Below are 21,312 nucleotides of genomic sequence, written 5' to 3' on the forward strand. Positions count from 1 at the left end.
GAATCCAAAATACTTCAAATGGTCCGTTATAACCACATGCCCACCAAATTTGAGCTGATAAGAACTTTCTGCTGTGAAGATGACTTTATTGACCATTTGGACCCTACATCCCAAATCTAGGCAAGGTCCACCGATAATAAATAATCATCACCAAATTTCTGAATTCTGTGCAACATGGAGTCTGAAATGATTTGAGCTGTTCAGACTTTAGGATCCCAGATCGAACCCAAATTTCACTGGTTCCCTCTAATATCAATGCATCCAAAGTATCTTTCAATCGTGGTTCTGGAAAGATTTAGTTCAATGACTTTGTTTGAAATCCAAAACAGTCCAAATAACAACAGTCCAAAACATGCATTCGGTTCAATACTTTCCACCATCAAATAGGATAAATAATATAGGGTACATAATGGGAAAATTGCAATGCAAAGGTATTCACTTGAAAACAGTTGAACAATGCTGGCAGTGTATCAGATTTCCTTGGAGAACCAGGTTAGGTCTGCTGATTAAAACACGGTTTCATTCCTCGGATTCGAGGATTCTTTAATCAAAATCCCCCAAGCTGAGGTTTGAACAGGAGTTTCATGTGACCAGACTAAATCCGTTAGAAAGTTGTCTGAAATTCCTGTGAGAGCAAAAGGGTCCTGAACATGAGGAAAAAATAGCAGCACGAAGACGTTCGTCACTTTAGAGGATCCCAGATGAAAGAGCGATCCAAGTTTACCAGCTTTGTTCTTAGGTCAATCGCAGTGTATTTTCAATTGCCAATCCAAAGTGATCCAACGTGGTATCTTAATGTATCTTCATCTCAACCTTGAAGTGGATTTGTTCTGGTAAATCCAAGAAAAGATGACAAGCAGTTGAAAAACTCTGACAATTAATCCAGGTACTAATCCACCTCTCCACTTCAAATAGGATCAGAACCTTTCGTTTAGGGTACAGTCAAGCAAATAAACAGCCAACTGCGAGGGTATCACTTGAAAACTGTTGCTTACAAGGGTCTGGGTCAAGGTAGTCCAGATGTCCTCCTGTTGGAGAATCCTTAGAAGTGCCTAGGTCTGACGGGATATAAAATCCATCCGGCGTGTTCACGGTCTCCTCGGAACCTCCTCCCAGTTGGACTTGCTTGAAATAATCTAAAAGCAACAAACTCAACTGGCTCCCCCAAGCTCGCCATCTGGTTTCGAACAGGGCTTTCATGCCGGAGCCGAGTGACTGTGATGAGAACTCGTTTTGACTGCTAGTGTCTGCAATCTCATTCTTTCGGTAACTACCCAAAGCACATGGTGAAGCTCATGAAACACAGCGTTCCGTCTTCCACCCCCATCTTCCATTTGTCCATTTTGGTCAGCACACAAGAGGTATGACGGTCAGACCAGATGATGAACCTGCAGGTGCTCCCAGGAAATTGTCATTTACCCATAACTCCTCTGGTGCAGATTAGAGTCCTGAACATCCTGTTCTTCAATGCTAATCAGAGATCTTGCTGAATTTCTCTGGTTGATATGAAGCAACCTTCCCACTTTTTTAATTCAGGCCAACTTGATGGCTAGTTTCCATTAAATGGTGCCCTGTTCCTTTTATCCGAGGAGATACTGTTTTCTATTTCATCAGTGAGCACAGAACAAAGCTCAAAATTGAGCTCCAATCCACTTTTGGCCAATTAAACCACTGTCCCTGTCACCTAAACTGAACTAAAAGCAGCTTCTGCTTTTCAAAATAAGAAGAATCATGCTTTGTTACGACGGTCTTTCTTTCAGATGGCACGGTGAGATTGTCACCAGACTCTGTGGTGTCTTGAGGTGAGCTCCACGGGTCTGGTCCGATCACACCTGACAGATGTTGTAGTAGACGGTGTGTGCATGGCTCCCGCCCGCTGGGTCGGCCATCGTCTCGAACATACAGTCTGTGTGTGTGTGGAACTCTGTCATTGGCACATTCACGCTGTGAGAGTTGTTGTGAGTGTGAGGAGTCTGCGTCCCGTACGACGGTACAGGCTGGAGAGGAATCACAAGAAAACACATAATCAGATTCAAGTATTTCAAAGAATCCTCCTTTATTAAAGTTTAGCAAGCCAACTTTGATAAGATCCGTTCTTTAGCTCCTGTTTTAGAGTGTACAGGACTGTCTCAGAAAATTAGAATATTGTGATGGGGTTTCCTGAGCCTTGACAAACACTCAGCTGTTATAAATCTTTTTTCTGAGGAAATATTAAAATTTTATGAGATAGGAAAGGCTTGCAATATTTCAGTTGATTTATAAAAATAAAGAACTTTGTATGCAGTATCCTGAAGGCCTATAGGACACAACAGTTTGGAGAATTACCAATAATGTAGCCAATTCTCAGTTCTCAATTGGTTATTAATGGACTTTTCTGCAAAGCAACTGAGTGCAGTAGAGAGGGCGTGGCTTAACAAAGACTCAGTTGAATTTAAAAAAAAGTTGGATGTCTAATCTGTTGGGGTTGTTCAAATAGGAATAAAATCTGCGGTGATCTAATTCAAACCAACAAACATGAGTAAGTGAATGAGTAACGGTTTGTTTTTTATAATCTGAAGTTATGGAGAGAGATATTTAGTTTGGGATATGAAGTCTTCTCAAAAAATAGGTAGCAATAAGAAAAAAGAATTCTTGTTTTTAATTAATATTTATATTTTATGTTGAGTTTCTCCATGGGAGTCAAGCCGGGGAACACAACAAATTAGCAATAACAAATATATTAATGGGGATTCTGAGAAATTTGATCCAAAAGTTTGCAACTTAATGTCAAAACCAAATTAGAAATTACAATTTGCATCTAAATTGCAGATAATGTATTTTTCTTCTTTTTTTACCTTTCCTGTTGCACTATGGGGGAAATCTTTCTGACAGAGGTGGGCGATGATTCCCGCTGCCAGAGCGTCACCCAGAACGTTGATCATGGTCCGAAACCTGTCGCTGCAGAAACAGAATGAAGAACACCATAAAACTGGAACTTCTGAGTCTCTGAGCAGTAATGGAAGTGTTTTAAACTTTGTTTGGTTGACGAGGATGATTGGCAGCCGTCGAAAGTAAAGAAATATAATGAGAGAGTCCCACTCACTTAAAAAAATATTAGTTTAGATTCCCACTTTTAGTATGTGAGGACATGTTGAAAATCTGTACATTGGTATATCCTCTAATTCCAGCAAATACTTGCTGGAACCACAGATATGAAGGAAAAATGACCATGTAATTCAGAAAAAATATTTTATTCTTATTTATTTATTTATTTATATAATGTAGTGATCGTTAAACTATGTATTACAAATAACATTATCCTTAAAGTAATTATTTCATGCAGTGGACTTAAAATCAATGTTTTATTTTATATATATATATATATATAGGACTGTCTCAGAAAATTAGAATATTGTGATAAAGTTCTTTATTTTCTGTAATGCAATTAAAACAAAAATGTATATGCATTCTGGATTCATTATTATCACTGAAAAATATTGCAAGCCTTTTATTTTTTTTTTGCTGATTATTATACAGCAAGAAAACTCTAAAATCCTCTCTCATAAAAAAAAATATTATTTGTTCCTCAAACCAAAAAAAAAAAAAAAGATTTATTTTGTCAAAGTGTTTAAACTGCTCCAAAGTAATTAATTAAGACAATTCAAGTGATTTGTTTATCACCCTACTAATATACTTTTCTAGATATTCTGTTTCTTTCATGATATTTTTGAGTTTAGAATAGGATATTTGAGTTTCATACAATATTAAAGAATAAAAGACATATTAAAAATATAAAGGGCTAAATACATCAGCATGATTCAGTATGAAAACCTAATTGTTTTTAATTTTGTCTTTGTTTTAATTTCAATAATATAATATTCATCATTTCATTCTCATTTAATTTCTTTTATAGTCCAATTTCACAAATTACAAATTTTCAATCATTTTGAGTTTTTCTGTACACAGAAATTTGTCACAAATTACAAAACCTCAGTGCTACAACCAGGAAAATGTAAGGGGAACTTTGAAAACAGTTGTCCTTTCCAATTTACTCATTGAATTGATAACATGTATGACATTCAGTTAACGGAAATTGCAAATGAATGCATGCAAGCATAAATACATCTTCACTAACTATAAATAAATACTTAAAAAGAGACATTTCTACAAAATGAGTACTGTAAACTTACAGAATCCAGTCAATGGCCACGATAAGTGTGATGTCATCTGCCGGCAGGCCCACTGATGTCAGTACGATCACCATGGTAACCAGACCGGCCTGAGGGATACCCGCCGCACCGATGCTGGCGGCTGTAGCCGTGATGCTGCATGAGGAAAACAGAAGAATTTACCATCAGAGAGGAGGCCAATCAATACTTAAAGGCATTGTCAGTTAAACAGTTTTGTAAAATCAGTTACAAGCATGACTGTATCATCAGCATATGGCTACATACTACAAGCAGACGTGTTTCCCCCCACATACCTTTGTAAGGACAGAATTGAAATTGTTACCATACAAAGAAACAAAACGTATAAGCTCTTGTGGGATGCCTGCAGCAGTAGATAAATAATAATAAACATTCACATATTGTGTCCATTTGGAAAATATTATTTGCAAAGATAACGCTTAGGTCTTCTTGCCTTTCATATCTCTTTTCTCAAACCTCCTGAATTGACTCAGATGTCTTTGTTTGTTTACCTGATGGTGACCAACTGGCCAAAGTCCAGCTCATAATCATTAACCTGAGCAATAAAAATGGCCGCCACGGCCTCGTACAGCGCTGTGCCGTCCATGTTGATGGTGGCACCCACGGGGAGGACGAAGCGGGCAATCTGCCGGTCAATATTGCAGTTTTCCAACAAACACTTCATGGTGATGGGCAGCGTGGCAGCGCTGTGAAAAGGCAGCATTCAAATACAACCTTAATAAAAAATTAAAGCATCCACAGACTGGAGGATTAAAAGCATCCTGGCCTCTGACCTGGAAGAGGTTGCCAGGGCGATCACCAAGGCCTGAAGCAGCCCACGGATGAAGGTGAAGGGGTTCTTCTTGGTCAGGACGAAGTAAAAGAAAGGGAGGAGGATGAGTCCGTGGACGAAGAGGCCAGCGAGCACGGTGATGCCGTACCAGCCCAGCTTCCTCCCCAGCGTGCTCGGATCCTGCATGTCCAGGATCTTCCCTGCCACCAGGAAGATGATCCCAAATGGAAAGTACCTGAGAGGGCATAGCAAACAACATTGTGATGATTTATCTATATTTAGAGTCTGAGCAGTAGTGCTGCTAAACATGTAGGTGTGTCCTTAGGGTGGAGCTGAACATTTTAAGGTGAGAGGAAAGATCAAGGAGTCATTAAAATAGAAAGAAGTAATCAGGGTGCAATCATTAAGTCATCATCCACTGGGGATCATGAATATACAACTCAGTTTTTAAGGTAATCCAGTCCCTAGTTCTCTATATAATTTGTCATGGACCAAAGTTTTGGCCACAGGGATTATTTTAGTATTGGTCATGAGGTTTACTTCACGACAGACATCGCCTTGGGGACCACGGGTATCAAAAACCAGAGTCTACGTCATGATTCTGCAGAGAAAATAAATAAATCACAATAAGGAAATTGTCTGGAACTTGGGATGGGTGATACGTCCACCGGAAGAGATATGGCAATACCGTTTCCACCGGGGTAGTTATTCTCGTGTAATCTGGCAGATCCAGGAGTAAGTAACGGCATTTAAGCAGACATGGAAGAGGAGAGTGAAGTTGTGCATAAAAAGCCGGTTATAATTATAATTATATCATTATAACCACATTTCTACACTGAAGTTCTTTTTAAAACTGTAGCTTCTAAAAATGAAAGATGAGTTGGAAATCCTGTGCTGGAAAAGGTTCTAATATAATTAGTTATATATGTATATGATCTGTGTGTGTGGTGTGAATGGTCTACAATTTAAATGTCATTGTGCAACCCTGTGTTAAAATGTATAATTTAATTTTACATATTTGCATAAAAGTTAAACATCTATTAAATTAAATTGATGAGAGGGTTAAACACTTGAGTGTGAGAACAAGATTCTTCTCAGAAATCATCGACTTCTAGCATGTGTATGCTCGTCTCATTAAAGCTTCTCTCAGCTGCTCTAAGCTGTCATTATTACAATAACGTGTTTTCGCGACTTAAGAGCTAAAGTAGTTCTCCGAATCAGATCATGAATGATAACATGTTCAACAGGTGGTGCTTCAAACACAAATGATTGCCATAACTAAACACCCATGAACAAAGCTTGTGAAATCCTGTGAACTATTTTATCGTGTGCGTATTGTTGTGTGTTAAGAGTCTGAGGGTCTAAACCCAGAAGGGCACAGACGTCAGAACTGTATCCGTATCTGTTTAGTGTTCAGGTCAATAATCCTCGCTCTGCTGCCGTCTTTAATCTGGTCATGTGCTGCAGCAGGAGGATGTTACAGCCGTGTATTCCCCACCTGACCAACTGACATCAGGTCAGATCCACAAAATCTTTCACAGAGTCATAGGAGGGGTCACTTAGCAGTGAGACCTTCATGACACAAACACCATAGGCCAGATTGTTCTGGATTTAATGTCGGTCAAGGTCAAACCCGCTGCGGCTTCAAGGTGAAGTCATGAACACAACAGAAATAATACTGTGAAATGAGGTTGTGTTCAACATAACGTTGTATGCTTCATGTTGAGTTTGAATGTTTCTTATTCATAGGGCACTTTCACATCTGTATATGTGGTATACGTCTCCTCTAATAAACTCATCATTTATTATGGCCAATAATATTTTCAACTGCCTCAGATGTCACAATATTTGTGATCATTAATATTGTGTTGACATTGTAGGCTTGACTTAGTGATGCTTTCACAATATATTTACATCCTGATATTGTTGCTAAATAACCATCATGATTGTGGATATAATAACTAAGTGGGTAAAGGCAAATAATTAAAAAGAAAATGACATCACTGTGATGTTGCTTTGCACCAACGTGTGTTTTCTGCTGTCACAAATTAAAGTGTCTGCTGTAAAGTGGACCAGTGTTTTCTCAACAATATGTGCTGTACTGTTCGGAGTATTCCTCTCACCAGACAGCAGCATTGATAATCTTCATGACGCACTCGTTGATGCACTGACACACACTGATCAGGGGAGCTCCTCGCTCTCCCATCCTGCCTAGCAACAGGCCTGCAACAAAACAGCTTGTACATTATTATGAGCAGCAACAGAAACGGTCTGGACTCAAGTTCAAGGAAAGAAGAACAAGATCTATATAACAGCTGGGGAACAGTACACAGTCAAATTGGCTGTGTCAATTTAACACTTAAAGAGTACATTTTAACATGTTACATCACACGAAGAAGTGTTAATCTTGATTAACACTAGTCCGAGTGTCAAATATAAATAACACTTTTAGTGTTAAATGAACACTTCTAAGTGTAGAATAATAACTCTCGCCAGAGTTGCATTAACTCTAAAATGTTATCACTATGTTACTTTACATTTAGCTGACACTTTTACCCAAAGCGACTTACAATCATGTTGCATTCATACACCATAGACACAGCTCAAGGACACATCAACTAGGGCAGGGATTGAACCGCCAACCCCCCGATAGAATGACAGACCTGCTAACCACTAACCCACGGTGGCTCTTTAACACTCTGTAGATAGGGACCATATGGGCTTCGTGTTCATGTACTCTTTCATTTTACTGTGTAGCTTTTGACTCGGTCACGTCTACAATTCGATATTTCAAGACACAAAAACAGCTCCAGTGTAAGTTGAACTCAGTTATTCTAAAATGTTGCTTCTGCTGAAATATCAAAATGTTATGTAAAACAGGGATTTGGAGAAATTCTTTCTAGAATTAAAACGCGCATGATGAAACTCAATTTGAAAGGAGAAGGAGGGGGCGGAGCTTTCCAGAATAAGAGTGAACGTTGTCACCAACATGAAGTGTTACTCTTGCTCTAGTTGTAATGACTCTGACAGTCAATTCACTTTAACACTTTATATTTTACACAAACATGTTTAACTCTGAATATTTACACCAACACTGGGGGCTATTTACTCTTGCTAGTGTTGTAATAACTCTGAAAGAGTCAATATATGTTGACACTGAATTTTTATTACTGGGGAGTTTACTGTGTAGGGGAAAAAAGTAAACTTCCACCTCTGATCTGTTTAACATCCATGATAAAGTACAGACAACAGAAGAAGTAGTTGGAACGTAATAAAAACGTCAGCGCAGAGAACATCAGGATTTGATAACGGAGTATCAGTCGGCGACCTGTGGACTCCATCCTGCTCACCCATGGTGGCGGAGAAGATGACGATGCCGAGGACATTCATCTGCTGGCTGCTGCCCGGACTTGTCTTGTACGTGATATCCGGAGGCGGAGTCAGCTCCAGGTACACCGTCCGACCTTTGGGGTCGTTCTCGTCGGGGAAGACGTAGACAAAGTTGGGCTGTACGGTTCTGGCTGGGACTTTAAGGATGGGAATCAGGTCTGTTCTGTACTGGGGGGGTGGGGGGGGGAGACGACACACAGTGTTACAAGAAGTTTGTTCTTGAGTTTATAAAGGTTATTTATTCTGGCTGTTGCGTTTACCTGCTGAAACGTAGCCTCGATCAAATTAGAGGGAACCATGTTTCTGCGGAGGAACAAAGAGGATCAAGAGTCAAACACGGACGAGTCGGGAAGGAAACGGCTGCGTAGATCACTTGACCTTCAACGGGAGGTCAGAGACAGAGGTCACCGTGAGGAGTCCACCAACGAGCCACAGCAGAGATCATTGCTTTGCATCACCGCTGACTGTGGTTTAGATTACTAAAAATATTCTAATCAGCCCCATCTGTAATTGGATTAATGCGTGTGCGCTTGTTATGTTTTCTATGATTTTTTGGGCAGCTGACTGGCAGCGAACTGTTGGACACGATGATTCTGTCAACTGATCGATTATTTTCAATAAGGTGTCAGACAATAATGAAACATGTGGTCAAAGAGAGTCTCTCAAGAGTCCAAAGTCATTTAAAGAGTCTTTAGATTTCTTGTTTTGTTCGAGAAACTGTACAAAACACAGAGATTCAGTTTACTGAGATATAAAAACACAAAATCTGACGCACTGGAAAGTGATCGGCAGCTTCCTGTTGATAATTGACTTAAATGATCAACAACTAATTGACTTGTACTGCACTACCTCTCCAGCCGAGCAGTGAGCCGCAGCAGACACACAATCAAAGACTGACGTCAGGCTAAAACCCATGAGATTATTATTCATTATCACCCATGTTTGGCAGTCTTGCTTTCTAAATCTGAAATGTGTTCATCTACAGTAGTTCTTGTGCTGACCTGTTTCCTCAGAATAGGCTAGCAAATCAGCTGCAAAACGCCACATAAACCACACGTCCCTCATATATTCTTCTGTCAAAATGACTAAACAAAATATATGAAGAAAAGAAAACAGCATCTGGTCCACTGAGACGGACAGAACTGGACCTAGAGAGTCCCGGGTCTGACCCTTTATGGCCTCTACACATCCCTCACCTGATGAGGTCGAGCAGGGCATCGGCCGAGGTCATGACGGGCCCCCCTCCCAGATGGTGGCTCTCCATATCCGTCCCCACGCCAGGTTTGATGATGATGACGAGCAAGATGCCGACCACTACGGCGATGAAGGTGGTCCACAGGTAGTAGGTGACGGTCAGGACGCCAATCCGACAGCACGCCTTCGACTCCATCGACGACAGACCCGACATCAAACTACACCAACAGACAGAGGAGGGGGGGGGGGGGGGGGGCACACAGCGGTTTAAAAGGGACCTTTAGTTCAGTTTCATCTGTGTGTGCTCAGGACATGTGGCCTAACTTAGCATAACGAGGGGAAACTGCTAGCCTATCTCTAAGAAAGAATAAAACTGCTAGTCTAGCTCTGAGAATAAATAAATCCAGCATCAGTCTATTGGATGCACGTGTTGTATGTTGTAAGGTAACATCAGTTTTAAAAAATGCTGCAGAAAGATAATGCGTCACTTTCTGACTTCATGAAACTGAACTATCTCAACAACAACGATCATTCATTTATTATTAAGCATTCACGCACAGCAACGCAATGATCGCAGGCATAAAGGACAGCAAAATTCATGAGAAGACGTGGTTATTTTGACGTCTTCTACCTAATAAACGTGTGTCAATGCGTTTCATTCCAGCTCAGTGGGAGAGACCCTTGCTGTTTGCTGTCATCGACATGTTTCACCGCCTGCAGCATGGCCGGCCGGCCGCCAGAGCACCGCACACCAGGCTCCCCACGCCACTGCCGGTGCAACAAAAGCACCGCCAGCAAAAAGCCAATAAGAGTAATTTAGACACTAGTCAACCACAAAAAAATATATACGAATTTGTTTTAAAGCACGTAAATCAGCCTGAATAGATCTGTATATTGTGTGGCAACTTTTTCCTTTAGTTCATTAAATATCTGCGAATATTTGAAGCAGCTTGAAAACAACACCAAGCTCATACAGAATAACCCCTACATCTCCTCCTCCCACACACACACACACACACACACACACACACACACACACACACACACACACACACACACACACACACACACACACACACACACACACACACACACACATGCGGAAGACTTAGGAAAAGTAAGCTTGTTGGCATAACATTGATGATTTCAGGATTATGTCCTCATGAATCACCACAACACTGTGTTTTCTCTGTGGTGAAATAGTATCCATCCCATCTGTTTAAAGCAGGGATCGGGAACCTATGGCTCGCGAGCCATATATGGCTCTTCCGGTGACGGCATATGGCTCGCAGACAATTTTGAGTCCTTTTCTTAAAGATGTCTTTGTTCTTTTATTAAACTAAACGTCTGTTATTGATCGTCTCCACAGCAGCATGTCTCTCTGTCTCTACGTGTCGCGTTAACACTTCTCGGCTCTCCGTCGCGCGCCCCGCAGAGATCTGATGCCGGCGTGTGCGCGCATCGGAGTGGAGCAAAGAAAAAGTCACCTGCACCCCCCCCCCCCTCGCATCATGCAGCACCAGAAGTCACATTAAAAACAAGACATATTTAATTTATTATCCGTTAAAAATACTATATGGCTCTCAATAAAGCTCTCCCAGTCAAAAAGGTTCCTGACCCCTGGTTTAAAGGGTGGGATGAAAGGGGAACTAGAGAAGGTGGGGAACCTCACGAGGAGTGCAACCTTAAATATCAAAAACTTGTGAACATTACTTTATATTTGTTTTTCTCTCTCCATGTTTCATGACTATTTAAATATATCTGCTGGTGTGTGACAAGCACAACACTGTCAACCTACCTGGACGTGATGAGAGGAAGGATGAGCATCTTCAGCATCCTCATCAGCAGCTCTCCGGGAAAGGAGAAGTAGATCTTTGCCTGCGATAAGCATTTAAAAATAAAAGCGGGGCCTTTGTCATTGTTTGATTAGTCACATTCTTTGTGGTGTTAGATTCCTTGTAGAACTAATCATGGTTTGTCTTCATAAACAAACTTTAGTTTAAGGTTGTTGTTACAGGTCGGGCCTATTATTAGAAAAGCAGCCAAACAGTAACAGATGTTGTGGGAATATTATTTGCGAGTTTGTGTGGAGATCGCTCTATAGCTGTAAAGCTGGTAATGAGGACTTTCAAAATCCTTAACAGCAGACAGGAGAACAGGGACGTCAATGTATTATCCACTTGTAATATAATATAGGAACAATGGTTTTGAGACATAAAACAACCAATTTAGAAAATAACGTACACACATATAATACGTTACACATTATAGATGACATGAACAGAGAAATGTTTAATCTGGTTTTGAGAATTACAACTCTTTATTACATGGGAATGACTGGCCGGACCAATTATCCAAATCGTTATCGTTATTGTTGAATAACCCTTTCATGTATTTGTTGTTTCTTTTTGTTTGTTATCAACCTTTGGAGTCAAACAGAAAAGTCTGAGCTCCAAACGGACCACTGCACACACCTGCAGGAGTGCAGCGAATGTCACATGATTGCAGACAGCCAATAAGAGGTCATTAATAATAATAAAAAAGTCCAGCTATGTTCAGTCTATTTTCAGATTATTGTATGCATCTACAAATATAAAGGACTTTTGAAACACAGATTGTGATGCAGTTTTTCAACTCGACAAAATCTTTCTATATATATATATATGGATATGTTTGTTCTGCATGACATGCACGTTTATGTACATTTTGTTGATAATTATTTTAGTAATCAAGTAAAATGACTTAGTATTTAACAAAATATCTGAGTACTATATTCATAATACAAGTAAAACTTTCGTTACGTTTTATCTCTCAAGCGAAGGTCAAAACAACCTGAATCCTTCATTGGCTTGTTTTTTGTTGGCCTTTAGGTCGTCATATGTAAATATGTTAAAAGCTGCAAGTGTACGTTTATTGTTACTTAAAGTTCCCACCTCATTCAGTTCCAGCTCTTCTTGTCTTCACTCATTTGGCTCTAACTCACAAGAAGAAACTACCTGAGGGGCTGACGGACACTTTAATTGAAAGGAGGGATTAGTGTGTGTGGATTTGGACGGGCTGTCGTCTCCTTCTGTGGCTGTTAATGCTCCCTGACATTGTTTTCAGAACATGGTGCTGCAGAGAATCGATTTAAAAAGGAAAACCTCAACATTTGATCTTTAAATTAAATTATCCTTATTTTCTAGGCAAACAACTTTATGTTTCCAGTTAATCTTTCTAACAAACCGGTTGAGTATGGAAGCGAATTAATATGGAAGCCCATTTACGCCACTGTGAGAAAAAAAATTAGGATCCTGTAAGTCATACCTCATATACAGGTATATGACTTACTGGATCCTAATTCTTTTGCTCAGTGGCGGAAATGGGTTTCCATAGTGGAGATACATTTCCTTCTTCGTAAAAGATTTTTTCAATTCTGCATTGTTTACATCCATGTTCAAGACCCTCTCGGGGAAAAAAACCTATTACAAAAGGTCAAAAACTTCTGACCAACTGGACATTTGAAGAACCTTTTTGACATGGTTGCTCTACAAAAGATGTAAACCAGTAATAACGTACTTGTTGTCCACTTGGGGGCAGCAGAACAAGCTATTCACACATCATCTTATAAAGTTAGCATGTCAGCAAACAGCTGCCTTCTTCCACATGCACAACTCGGTTGGTATTAACTGCTCAAACTTAAACGTATCTGTTTTAATTGCTGCCCTTAACCACACTGGACATTTAGTCACTAAACTGTCAGAACGCGCAGCAGAAATAAGACATTGAAGCTTCTGCTCCTGAAATTTGGTTTAAATCCTATTTATCAGATCGATCTCAGTTTGTATTTGTAAACGATGACGCCTCGATAACCACCAACGTTAATCACGGAGTTCCACAAGGTTCTGTGCTTGGACCAATTTTATTTACCTTAAACATGCTTCCTTTGGGCAATATTATCAGGAAACACTCCATAAACTTTCATTGTTATGCAGATGATACTCAACTATATCCATCGATAAAACCAGAGGAAACCAACCAACCAAGTAAAATTCAAGCATGTCTTAAAGACATAAAAACATGGATGACCTGCAACTTCTTGATGTTAAACTCAGACAAAACCGAAGTAATTTTAATCGGCCCTGAGCACCTCAGAGATCAATTATCTGGTGATGTGGTTTCTGTAGACGGCATTGCCCTGGCATCCAACACCACTGTAAAGAATCTTGGCGTTATCTTTGATCGGGACTTGTCCTTTAACTCCCACGTAAAGCAAATCTCAAGGACTGCATTCTTTCATCGACGTAATATTTCAAAAATTAGGCACATCTTGTCTCAAAAAGATGCAGAAAAATTGATTCACGCATTCGTTACTTCGAGACTGGATTACTGCAACTCCTTATTATCAGGCTGCTCTAATAAGTCTCTGAGGTCCCTCCAGTTGATCCAGAATGCTGCAGCTCGTATTCTCACTAAAACTAAGAACAGAGATCACATCACTCCTGCACTAGCTGCTCTGCACTGGCTCCCAGTAAAATCAAGAATCACTTTTAAAATTCTTCTCTTAACCTACAAAGCCTTGATTGGTGATGCACCATCATATCTTAAGGAGCTTGTAGTACCATATTGCCCCACTAGAGAGCTACGCTCACTAAATGCGGGACTACTTGTGGTTCCTGGAGTCCTAAAAAGTAGGATGGGAGCCAGAGCCTTTAGTTATCAAGCTCCTCTTTTATGGAACCAGCTTCCACCTTCAGTCCGGGAGGCAGACACAGTCACCTCGTTTAAGAGTAGACTTAAGACTTTCCTCTTTGACAGAGCTTATAGTTAGGGCTGAATCAGGTTCACCTGGTCCAGCCCCTTGATATGTTGCTATAGGCTTATAGCTGCCGGGGGACGTTTTAGGATGCACTGAGTATCTCTCCTCTTTTTTCTCTCCTTAAGGATGAATTTTCATCTCTCAATCACACGTTACTAACTCTGCTTTCTCCCCGGAGTCCTTTTGACTTCACGTCTCATGGGGTCATCGGACCCTATGAGACAACATAGATCCTATCTGCCTGATGGATCATCGAGGTCTGGGTCGTGGAATTCCTGCTCCTGACTACGCCACTGTCCTGTTGAGACTCCGCCCACTGTTGAGACTCCGCCCACTCCTCCTCCCCACCGCCATCTGCCTGATGGATCGTGGAGGTCTCCATCGTGGAATATGCCGACTATGAACTATTCATACACTCTGTCACATTCATTGAATGTATTTAAACTCTAAATCTGTCCTTCTGTACACATTACATCTATTGCATCTGTCCATCCTGGAGAGGGATCCTCCTCTGTTGCTCTCCTGAAGGTTTCTTCCCTTTTTTTTCGCCCTGAAGGGTTATTTGGGAGTTTTTCCTGGTCCGATGTGAGGTTTTGGGGCAGGGATGTCTATGTGTACAGATTGTAAAGCACTCTGAGACAAATTTGTAATTTGTGAAATTGGGCTATACAAATAAACTGAATTGAATTGAAACAGTTGCCACATACAGCAGAGACGGAGACGTTAGCGTCCGAACCTTGTCCACAATTAAGCTAGTAAAGTTAAGCTGAGCTGTTAACCTGAATTTAACCGTTAATAATAGCTAATTTAAAGCAAACTGTTTTAACTGCTTAACTGACATGTTAGTTCACCTGAACTACAGCATTTGAGCTCATAAACAAACTGGAAGCAAACCTAAACTATTTAACTGCCGGTCAACCAAGCTGTTTCATTGGGTCAAAATGTGGAAACTGAAAAAAGAGATGTAAACATAATATCTATACCCCTTCTGTCCATCTGTTGCTCTTTTTCTCCCAGTTAAAGTTTTTGGGGAGTTTTTCCTGTTCCGATACGAGGGTCTGGGACAGAGGGTGTCGATGTGTTCTCATTGTAAAGCCCCCATCGGCAAATTTCTGATTTTGGGCTATGCAAAATAAACTGAATGCATTTAAATTGTTTTTATTATTATCTTAATGAGAGTAATCCTAATAACGAGAATACATGTTATGATGATGATGGTGATGATGACAATAATATTTGATATAATATTAGACATTTTGAGTTTCTCTTGTTTCTTTTATTAAGTTAAATCTGAGAATATCAGTCTTGACGTAAAGTCTATTGGACAGCATTAACGAAAACACATTTTTTAAGTTGTGTACGTGTGACTGGAATGTCAAGGCCTAGTGGGTGAGTGCTTATTTATACATTAAAAAGGATTTATCACCAGGAAGTTAAATGACATATTTTTTGCATTTTAAGTCCCAGACGTTTTATGAAACAATTCCAATAGACATGAAAATGAAATATCAACTTGGAAATATTTTGAGGCCCAGCAGGAGAGTCTGGACCTAAACGTAAAGCACAGGACCCTCTTCTGTGGTTAGAACGTTCCAACATGTGAGTCGTGACTCTACCTGTGTGGACATATGAGTTCCCCTCAGCATGAAGCCCAGTATGCAGCCGGTGATCACGGCGATGATGGACAGCGTCAGCAGCCCGTTCCTCTTCAGGCAACCCCTCACGTTACTCCTCAGGTTCTCCGTCCCCTGGAAGAAAGTCTTGACCCGGTCCCACATCTTCCTCTCTGCTCTTGCCGGAGCATGCGAGCCTTGGTCAGAGCGCTCTTCCTCCTCGCCGCTCGGTAACAGAAGCTTATTCATGCCTTCCACGTTTCCTGTTGCTGTCCGTTGTGTGCGGCTGGCAGGCTGACAAACCTATAAGATCCAAAGACGACCTAACCTTTTCCACCGAGGGATTAAATCATCACGATCAGAGCCAACGGCAGCGCTGCAGACCGGCTGCAGGCAGACTTACAGGCAGACTTACAGCCACTAAGAGGCTTAAAGAGGGGGAACAACCTCACGCGCCTTTTGTTGTGGCGTCTGGTCCTCCTGGACCGGCCTGGACCCGCTCCTGTTGTTGTTTCTGTTTTGTTTTTTTCTGAGCTCACGGGGTGCAAAGGTCTTCTGAGAAGTCAGGATCCTGCACTCGGCGGAGGTTTTAACTTAATGAGCTCAAATTAGGGCCGACAAGATGTTTGCTGCTAAACTAAAAAAAGATATTAAGGGTTTTCATGATAAATGATGAAGAATGCATTCTGGCTGCCTCCCTGTATGACTCCCATAACTCACGTCAAGAGGTTTGGGCAGTTGGGGAAAAAATATTCATATTAATTCATTTCAGATTTGTGTATTTCGGGGGAACACGTGTCTAGTAAACACTTGCATATGGTTGATGCTTTAGTGTTTAGTGATGACTGATCACCAACACAACAGTGGCATGCCGTGGGCCTGGGCCTTCAGTGAGGTCCTACACAGTCCCACCCGAATTAATCCACCTCTTATTACCATCATTATGATGCCATGGCTCTAGACACTATACAGGTAGACAGAGACGCAGGATAACCAGGCGTTGCGTCACCTTGAAATTGACATTTTTATTCAGAGAATTGCAGGGGAAGAGTACAATACAGTCCAGTTCAACTAATAGGCAAGAACATAATCGAGTGCAACAGTTATATTAATATTCTTCTTCTATCCATTTCTGGTCCACAAACTTTGAGCTTTAAGTCCGACTTTTTTTTAACAGTGTGTTCACTAAACAGCGCATTGTCACCCAAAGCAGTTTCACCGTGATGATGAAGATGAAAGTTCCTGTTTACCCAAACACATGACACAATTAGTGAGTCTTTTCAATATTTCCCTATTTTTCTTCACCTTTTCATTGTGCAGCTCCGTTGCCCTGCCGCTTGTTCGTTGATCTGTAGATCCGCTCCGTGTCCCCAAAAGTTTTCAAAGCACCATTGCTTGTAAGTGCCGAGCCGTACTTTGGTGTCTCGTTGCTGTCTTGGTTAGACAACTCAAGTTTGCAAAGCCAGTGTGGCTCCAAACACCAAATCGATCACTTGCAAATAATAGGCATTCCCAGCAGTCCGGTGTGCAGAGCTTCTCGGAGCCTGTGAGCCATTGGTAGCGCTCGGAGTTGGAACTTTGAAAGTGGCGAGCGAGCCCCTGTCCCGCCTGTGACGGGGTTTGTAACGTCGGCGTCGGTCTTAAAGTTCGTCTTGACTCTTGAGAATGGCGTTATAATTATATCCTCGACCAAATCGATATCTTCTCCTCCTTCCGCCATTGTTGGTTGAAAAAACAGCTTGTAGTACGCGAATTAATTCGTTTATCAAATTCAGTTTCCTAGTTCTGAGGTTCTGCATTTACCTGCCCATAGGTCCCGCCTCTCAATATTGGTAATCCAATCAAAAGACGTGCACGCACTCCGCTCCTGTGCCGGTTCCGGGGCCAGCTAGCAGGCCTACAGGAGCCAACTCTAAAGCTGATTGGTTAACACAAAATGTTCATTCCCATTCACTTTAAGCTACCAGCGCCCGCAATGTTGATTCTGCAGGCCTACGGGCAGATTTTAGCCCCCTGGCAACACACGATGGCTGAATATGATTGGATAAAAGATCTAACATAAAGACCAGCCCTCCAAATCTCAACCTGGGGCTGGCAGCAGTGCAACCAAGAGGAACGCTATGAAATTAAGAGAATAACTCTTACTCTGGGAAATAATTGAATACATATTTGTGGGGAAATATATTTTGAAAAAAATATATATTCTGATGATGTTTAGGCCAGCAGAGAAGGCCTTGCTGGCCCTGACGGCCCGCCACTGCAACACAAGTATTTTATATGTATCAAAGACTCTTCTCCAGTATTATCTGACTATTTACTTCACCCTCATTCAGCAATTCAAACTGATACATGCAATCGGGGCCCGTGGGTGTACATATGTGAAGGGAAGAACACAAACCATTTATTACACCCAAGATATTAATATTTATGGTAGAATATAAAATAATATACTTTTCTTCATAATTTTAAGGACAGCCTTTATATCTGATGATGCTATGAGCCTACAGGCTGCACGTCACAATATGTTTTAACATGAATTAATTATATATATATATATATATATATGTGTGTGTGTGTGTGTGTGTGTGTGTGTGTGTGTGTGTGTGTGTGTTTGTGTGCAGTATCTAGACATGCACTGTCCGATATATAAAGCTGTAAAGAAGACTTATCTTGTATTGATCATTCCTACTTTTAAGATGTAATTAGTATCTCAGTGGGAGACATTAAATAAAGTCATATTCTTTAGACTATCTTGGCTCACTGCTTCCCTTCTGTCAGTACATCAACAGAGAAACACAGTAGTCGGAGACTGCATTCTAAATATCTTTAATGATGAACTTTATTTGATGTTACTCATCAGGGAAACATCAATAATTTAACATTCAAACCTTTGATCAATTCACCCAGTTGCCTCCTTTGTTCCCATCACTGTTAGCGATACCCACCAAGAGTTAGTGTTCTAGTTGACAGTTTATCTTTGAAATGTATCATGATATTTTATTTTACTTTTTAATCTTAAAATGTAGTGACCATAGACTGTATGTAGGAGAAAGAGGTTGTTTCACATATATACAGGAGGACATATATATATGGACACATTGAGTTTTTTCATCAAGAAAGCTTTCTTCTAAGGGCAAAGAATGTTCTGCAATGGCCAGAGTCAATCACCGGCGGCCCTGAACAATGGAGCTGCATTTCAGCTAAAGGAGAAGAACTGGAAGGGAAAATGCCCCAAGAAGCACTCAGGAAGTGACAGTGGCAGCAGAGGCGTGGGGATGAAACCCAGCATCTAGTATCTATGTCTCTGGGTGGTGGGGTGCTTTTTTTTTTTTTTTGGCGCGCGGTTGCGTAATGATAACACTGTATGTAGGAGAAAAGAGGTTTTATATTGTAAAACGTGGACAGGACCATAAATCATCAATGAGCTAGAGTCATTTCAGCAGAAACCTAACTGAAGGAAAGAAGTGTCTCTGGGTTCCAGACTTCAGGCTGTCATTGGCTGCAAAGGATTTGCAACCAAGTATTAAAATTGACAATTACAATAATGATGATGTTAGTTTGTCCAATTACTTTTCATCCCTTAAAAAGGAGGTGCCGAATACAAATTGTGTTGTAATTCCTACACTGTTCACCTGATGTGGATGTAAATACCCTCAAATTAAAGCTGAAAGTTTGCACTTTTTGATTGTTTCATTCAAAATCCATCGTGGTGGTGTACAGAGCGAAAATTATGAAAATTTTATTAATGTCCAAATATTTATGTACGTCTCACATTCTTCAGCCTCTGAAAGTGGTTCTGTGGACCCTTGAAGGTAGATTTCCTCCCTGCATCCTCAAGCAGACTATGCAGGCATGTATCCCGCATATGTTTAGAGTTGATTGTAATTGTTACCAAGCGTCACTGAACTGATCATTAACTTAGGCTAACACTATACGTTCATATGTGTGTGTGTGTGTGTGTGTGTGTGTGTGTGTTCTAAATGAAGATGAAACTTAAGAAACAAGGGAAACTCAAAGTTTTATTCTCAATTTATTTCATATAAAATGCTCTTTTCATCATCATCACCATCATCATCATAATTATTATTCTCATTATTATTAGGATTACTATCATTAAGATAATAATACAAACTATTGAAATTAAATTCCATTTATTTTGTGCATTAAATGTCATGTGTCCACAATGAACAATATAACAGCGTTACAACACATTTAATGCATATGACATAAATCATTCCTATAATGAGAGTAGTATGAAAAAGTTACAACCACCAATATTAACAGCAACAGTAGATATAGTCAGGCACGTGCACAGATAGACCCCTAGTGGTGCTCAAGCACCTGCCCTTTTGCCCTGGATGAGAAAAGTGCCCTTTCTGCTGGAGCCACATTTTTTCTTCATTATCAGTATTTAAGAAATAAAGTTACTCTCTGTCATCAAGTTCCCCCCAAATGTGTATGGATGTCTGTCGGGGCCCTCCCTCCTCCACTTAGAGCGCAGTAAACGCAAGAAAAAACAACACTTGTAATAACTATACTTACTAATTGAGAATGAGGTCATGCCAGGAAATATCAGCCTTCCGTGAAAACGTTATAATGCCTCAGTCTGATATTTCCCGGCATGACCTCACTCTGGGTTAGTAAGTAGTTATTACAAGTGTTGTTTTTTCTTGCATTTACCCTTTCATCCGAGCAGTCGAGGTTAGTAAGTCGTTTATTATATGGCATTTTTCGCTCCTCATGTTTTGTAAATAAAAACAAATTGTAATATGTCATTTTGTTCAGCTCTCATGTCTTCTCACGACACGATGTGTTTCAGGTGTTTCCTAGCAACCAATTACTTAACTTCAAGTTACAGTGATCAATAGAAAAATCATTTTGCCGATGGGTGCCCTTTTGGGGGGGTTTGAGCACCTGCCCCCCAAAATGTCTGTGCATGTGCCTGTATATATATATATATATATATATATATATATATATATATATATATGTATATTTATAAATATATATATATATATATATACATAGGCACGTGCACAGGTAGAGCCCTAGTGGTGCTCAAGCACATGCCCCTTTGCCCTGGATGAGAAAAGTGCCCTTTTGTTGAAATATCAGATAACAAACCCACTCCCCCACCCCTCCCACTGTATACACTAGAGTACAGGACATTAAATACATAAACAATACATACAAAGAGGTCACCTCATTTTGCCGACCCAGACGTACACACACACACACACACACACACACGCACACACACACACACACACACACACACACACACACACACACACACACACACACACACACACACACACACACACACACACACACACACACACACACACACACACACAC

The 21,312-nt window shown here is 40.6% G+C and overlaps 1 protein-coding gene across 1 annotated transcript; it reads right to left on the minus strand.

The window, feature by feature from the left end:
- Window positions 1–614: 614 nt before the first annotated feature.
- slc1a8a (solute carrier family 1 member 8a) lies at window positions 615–16,304 on the minus strand. The gene is made up of 11 exons (XM_056415208.1): window positions 15,958–16,304; window positions 11,342–11,421; window positions 9,546–9,761; window positions 8,610–8,652; window positions 8,310–8,517; window positions 7,083–7,182; window positions 4,961–5,194; window positions 4,679–4,873; window positions 4,170–4,304; window positions 2,835–2,937; window positions 615–1,997 (listed from the first exon to the last, which is right to left on the minus strand). The coding sequence occupies exons 1-11, from the start codon at window positions 16,201–16,203 to the stop codon at window positions 1,827–1,829; spliced, it is 1,731 nt and encodes a 576-aa protein (XP_056271183.1). The 5' UTR covers window positions 16,204–16,304; the 3' UTR covers window positions 615–1,826.
- Between the last annotated feature and the right edge of the window lie 5,008 nt (window positions 16,305–21,312).

Source organism: Pseudoliparis swirei, chromosome 5 (assembly GCF_029220125.1).
Source record: "Pseudoliparis swirei isolate HS2019 ecotype Mariana Trench chromosome 5, NWPU_hadal_v1, whole genome shotgun sequence".
NCBI lineage: Eukaryota > Metazoa > Chordata > Actinopteri > Perciformes > Liparidae > Pseudoliparis > Pseudoliparis swirei.

What these genes read in the sequence shown, in the direction of transcription:
- slc1a8a (XM_056415208.1), bottom strand. Translation starts at nt 16,203, where the DNA reads ATGAATAAGCTTCTGTTACCGAGCGGCGAGGAGGAAGAGCGCTCTGAC. An exon ending in GTGGCCATTGACTGGATTCT is followed by an intron (nt 2,938 to 4,169) that starts GTAAGTTTACAG and finishes CTGTTTCTGCAG; the next exon opens with CGACAGGTTTCGGACCATGA. An exon ending in CCCATAGTGCAACAGGAAAG is followed by an intron (nt 1,998 to 2,834) that starts GTAAAAAAAGAA and finishes ATTCCTCTCCAG; the next exon opens with CCTGTACCGTCGTACGGGAC.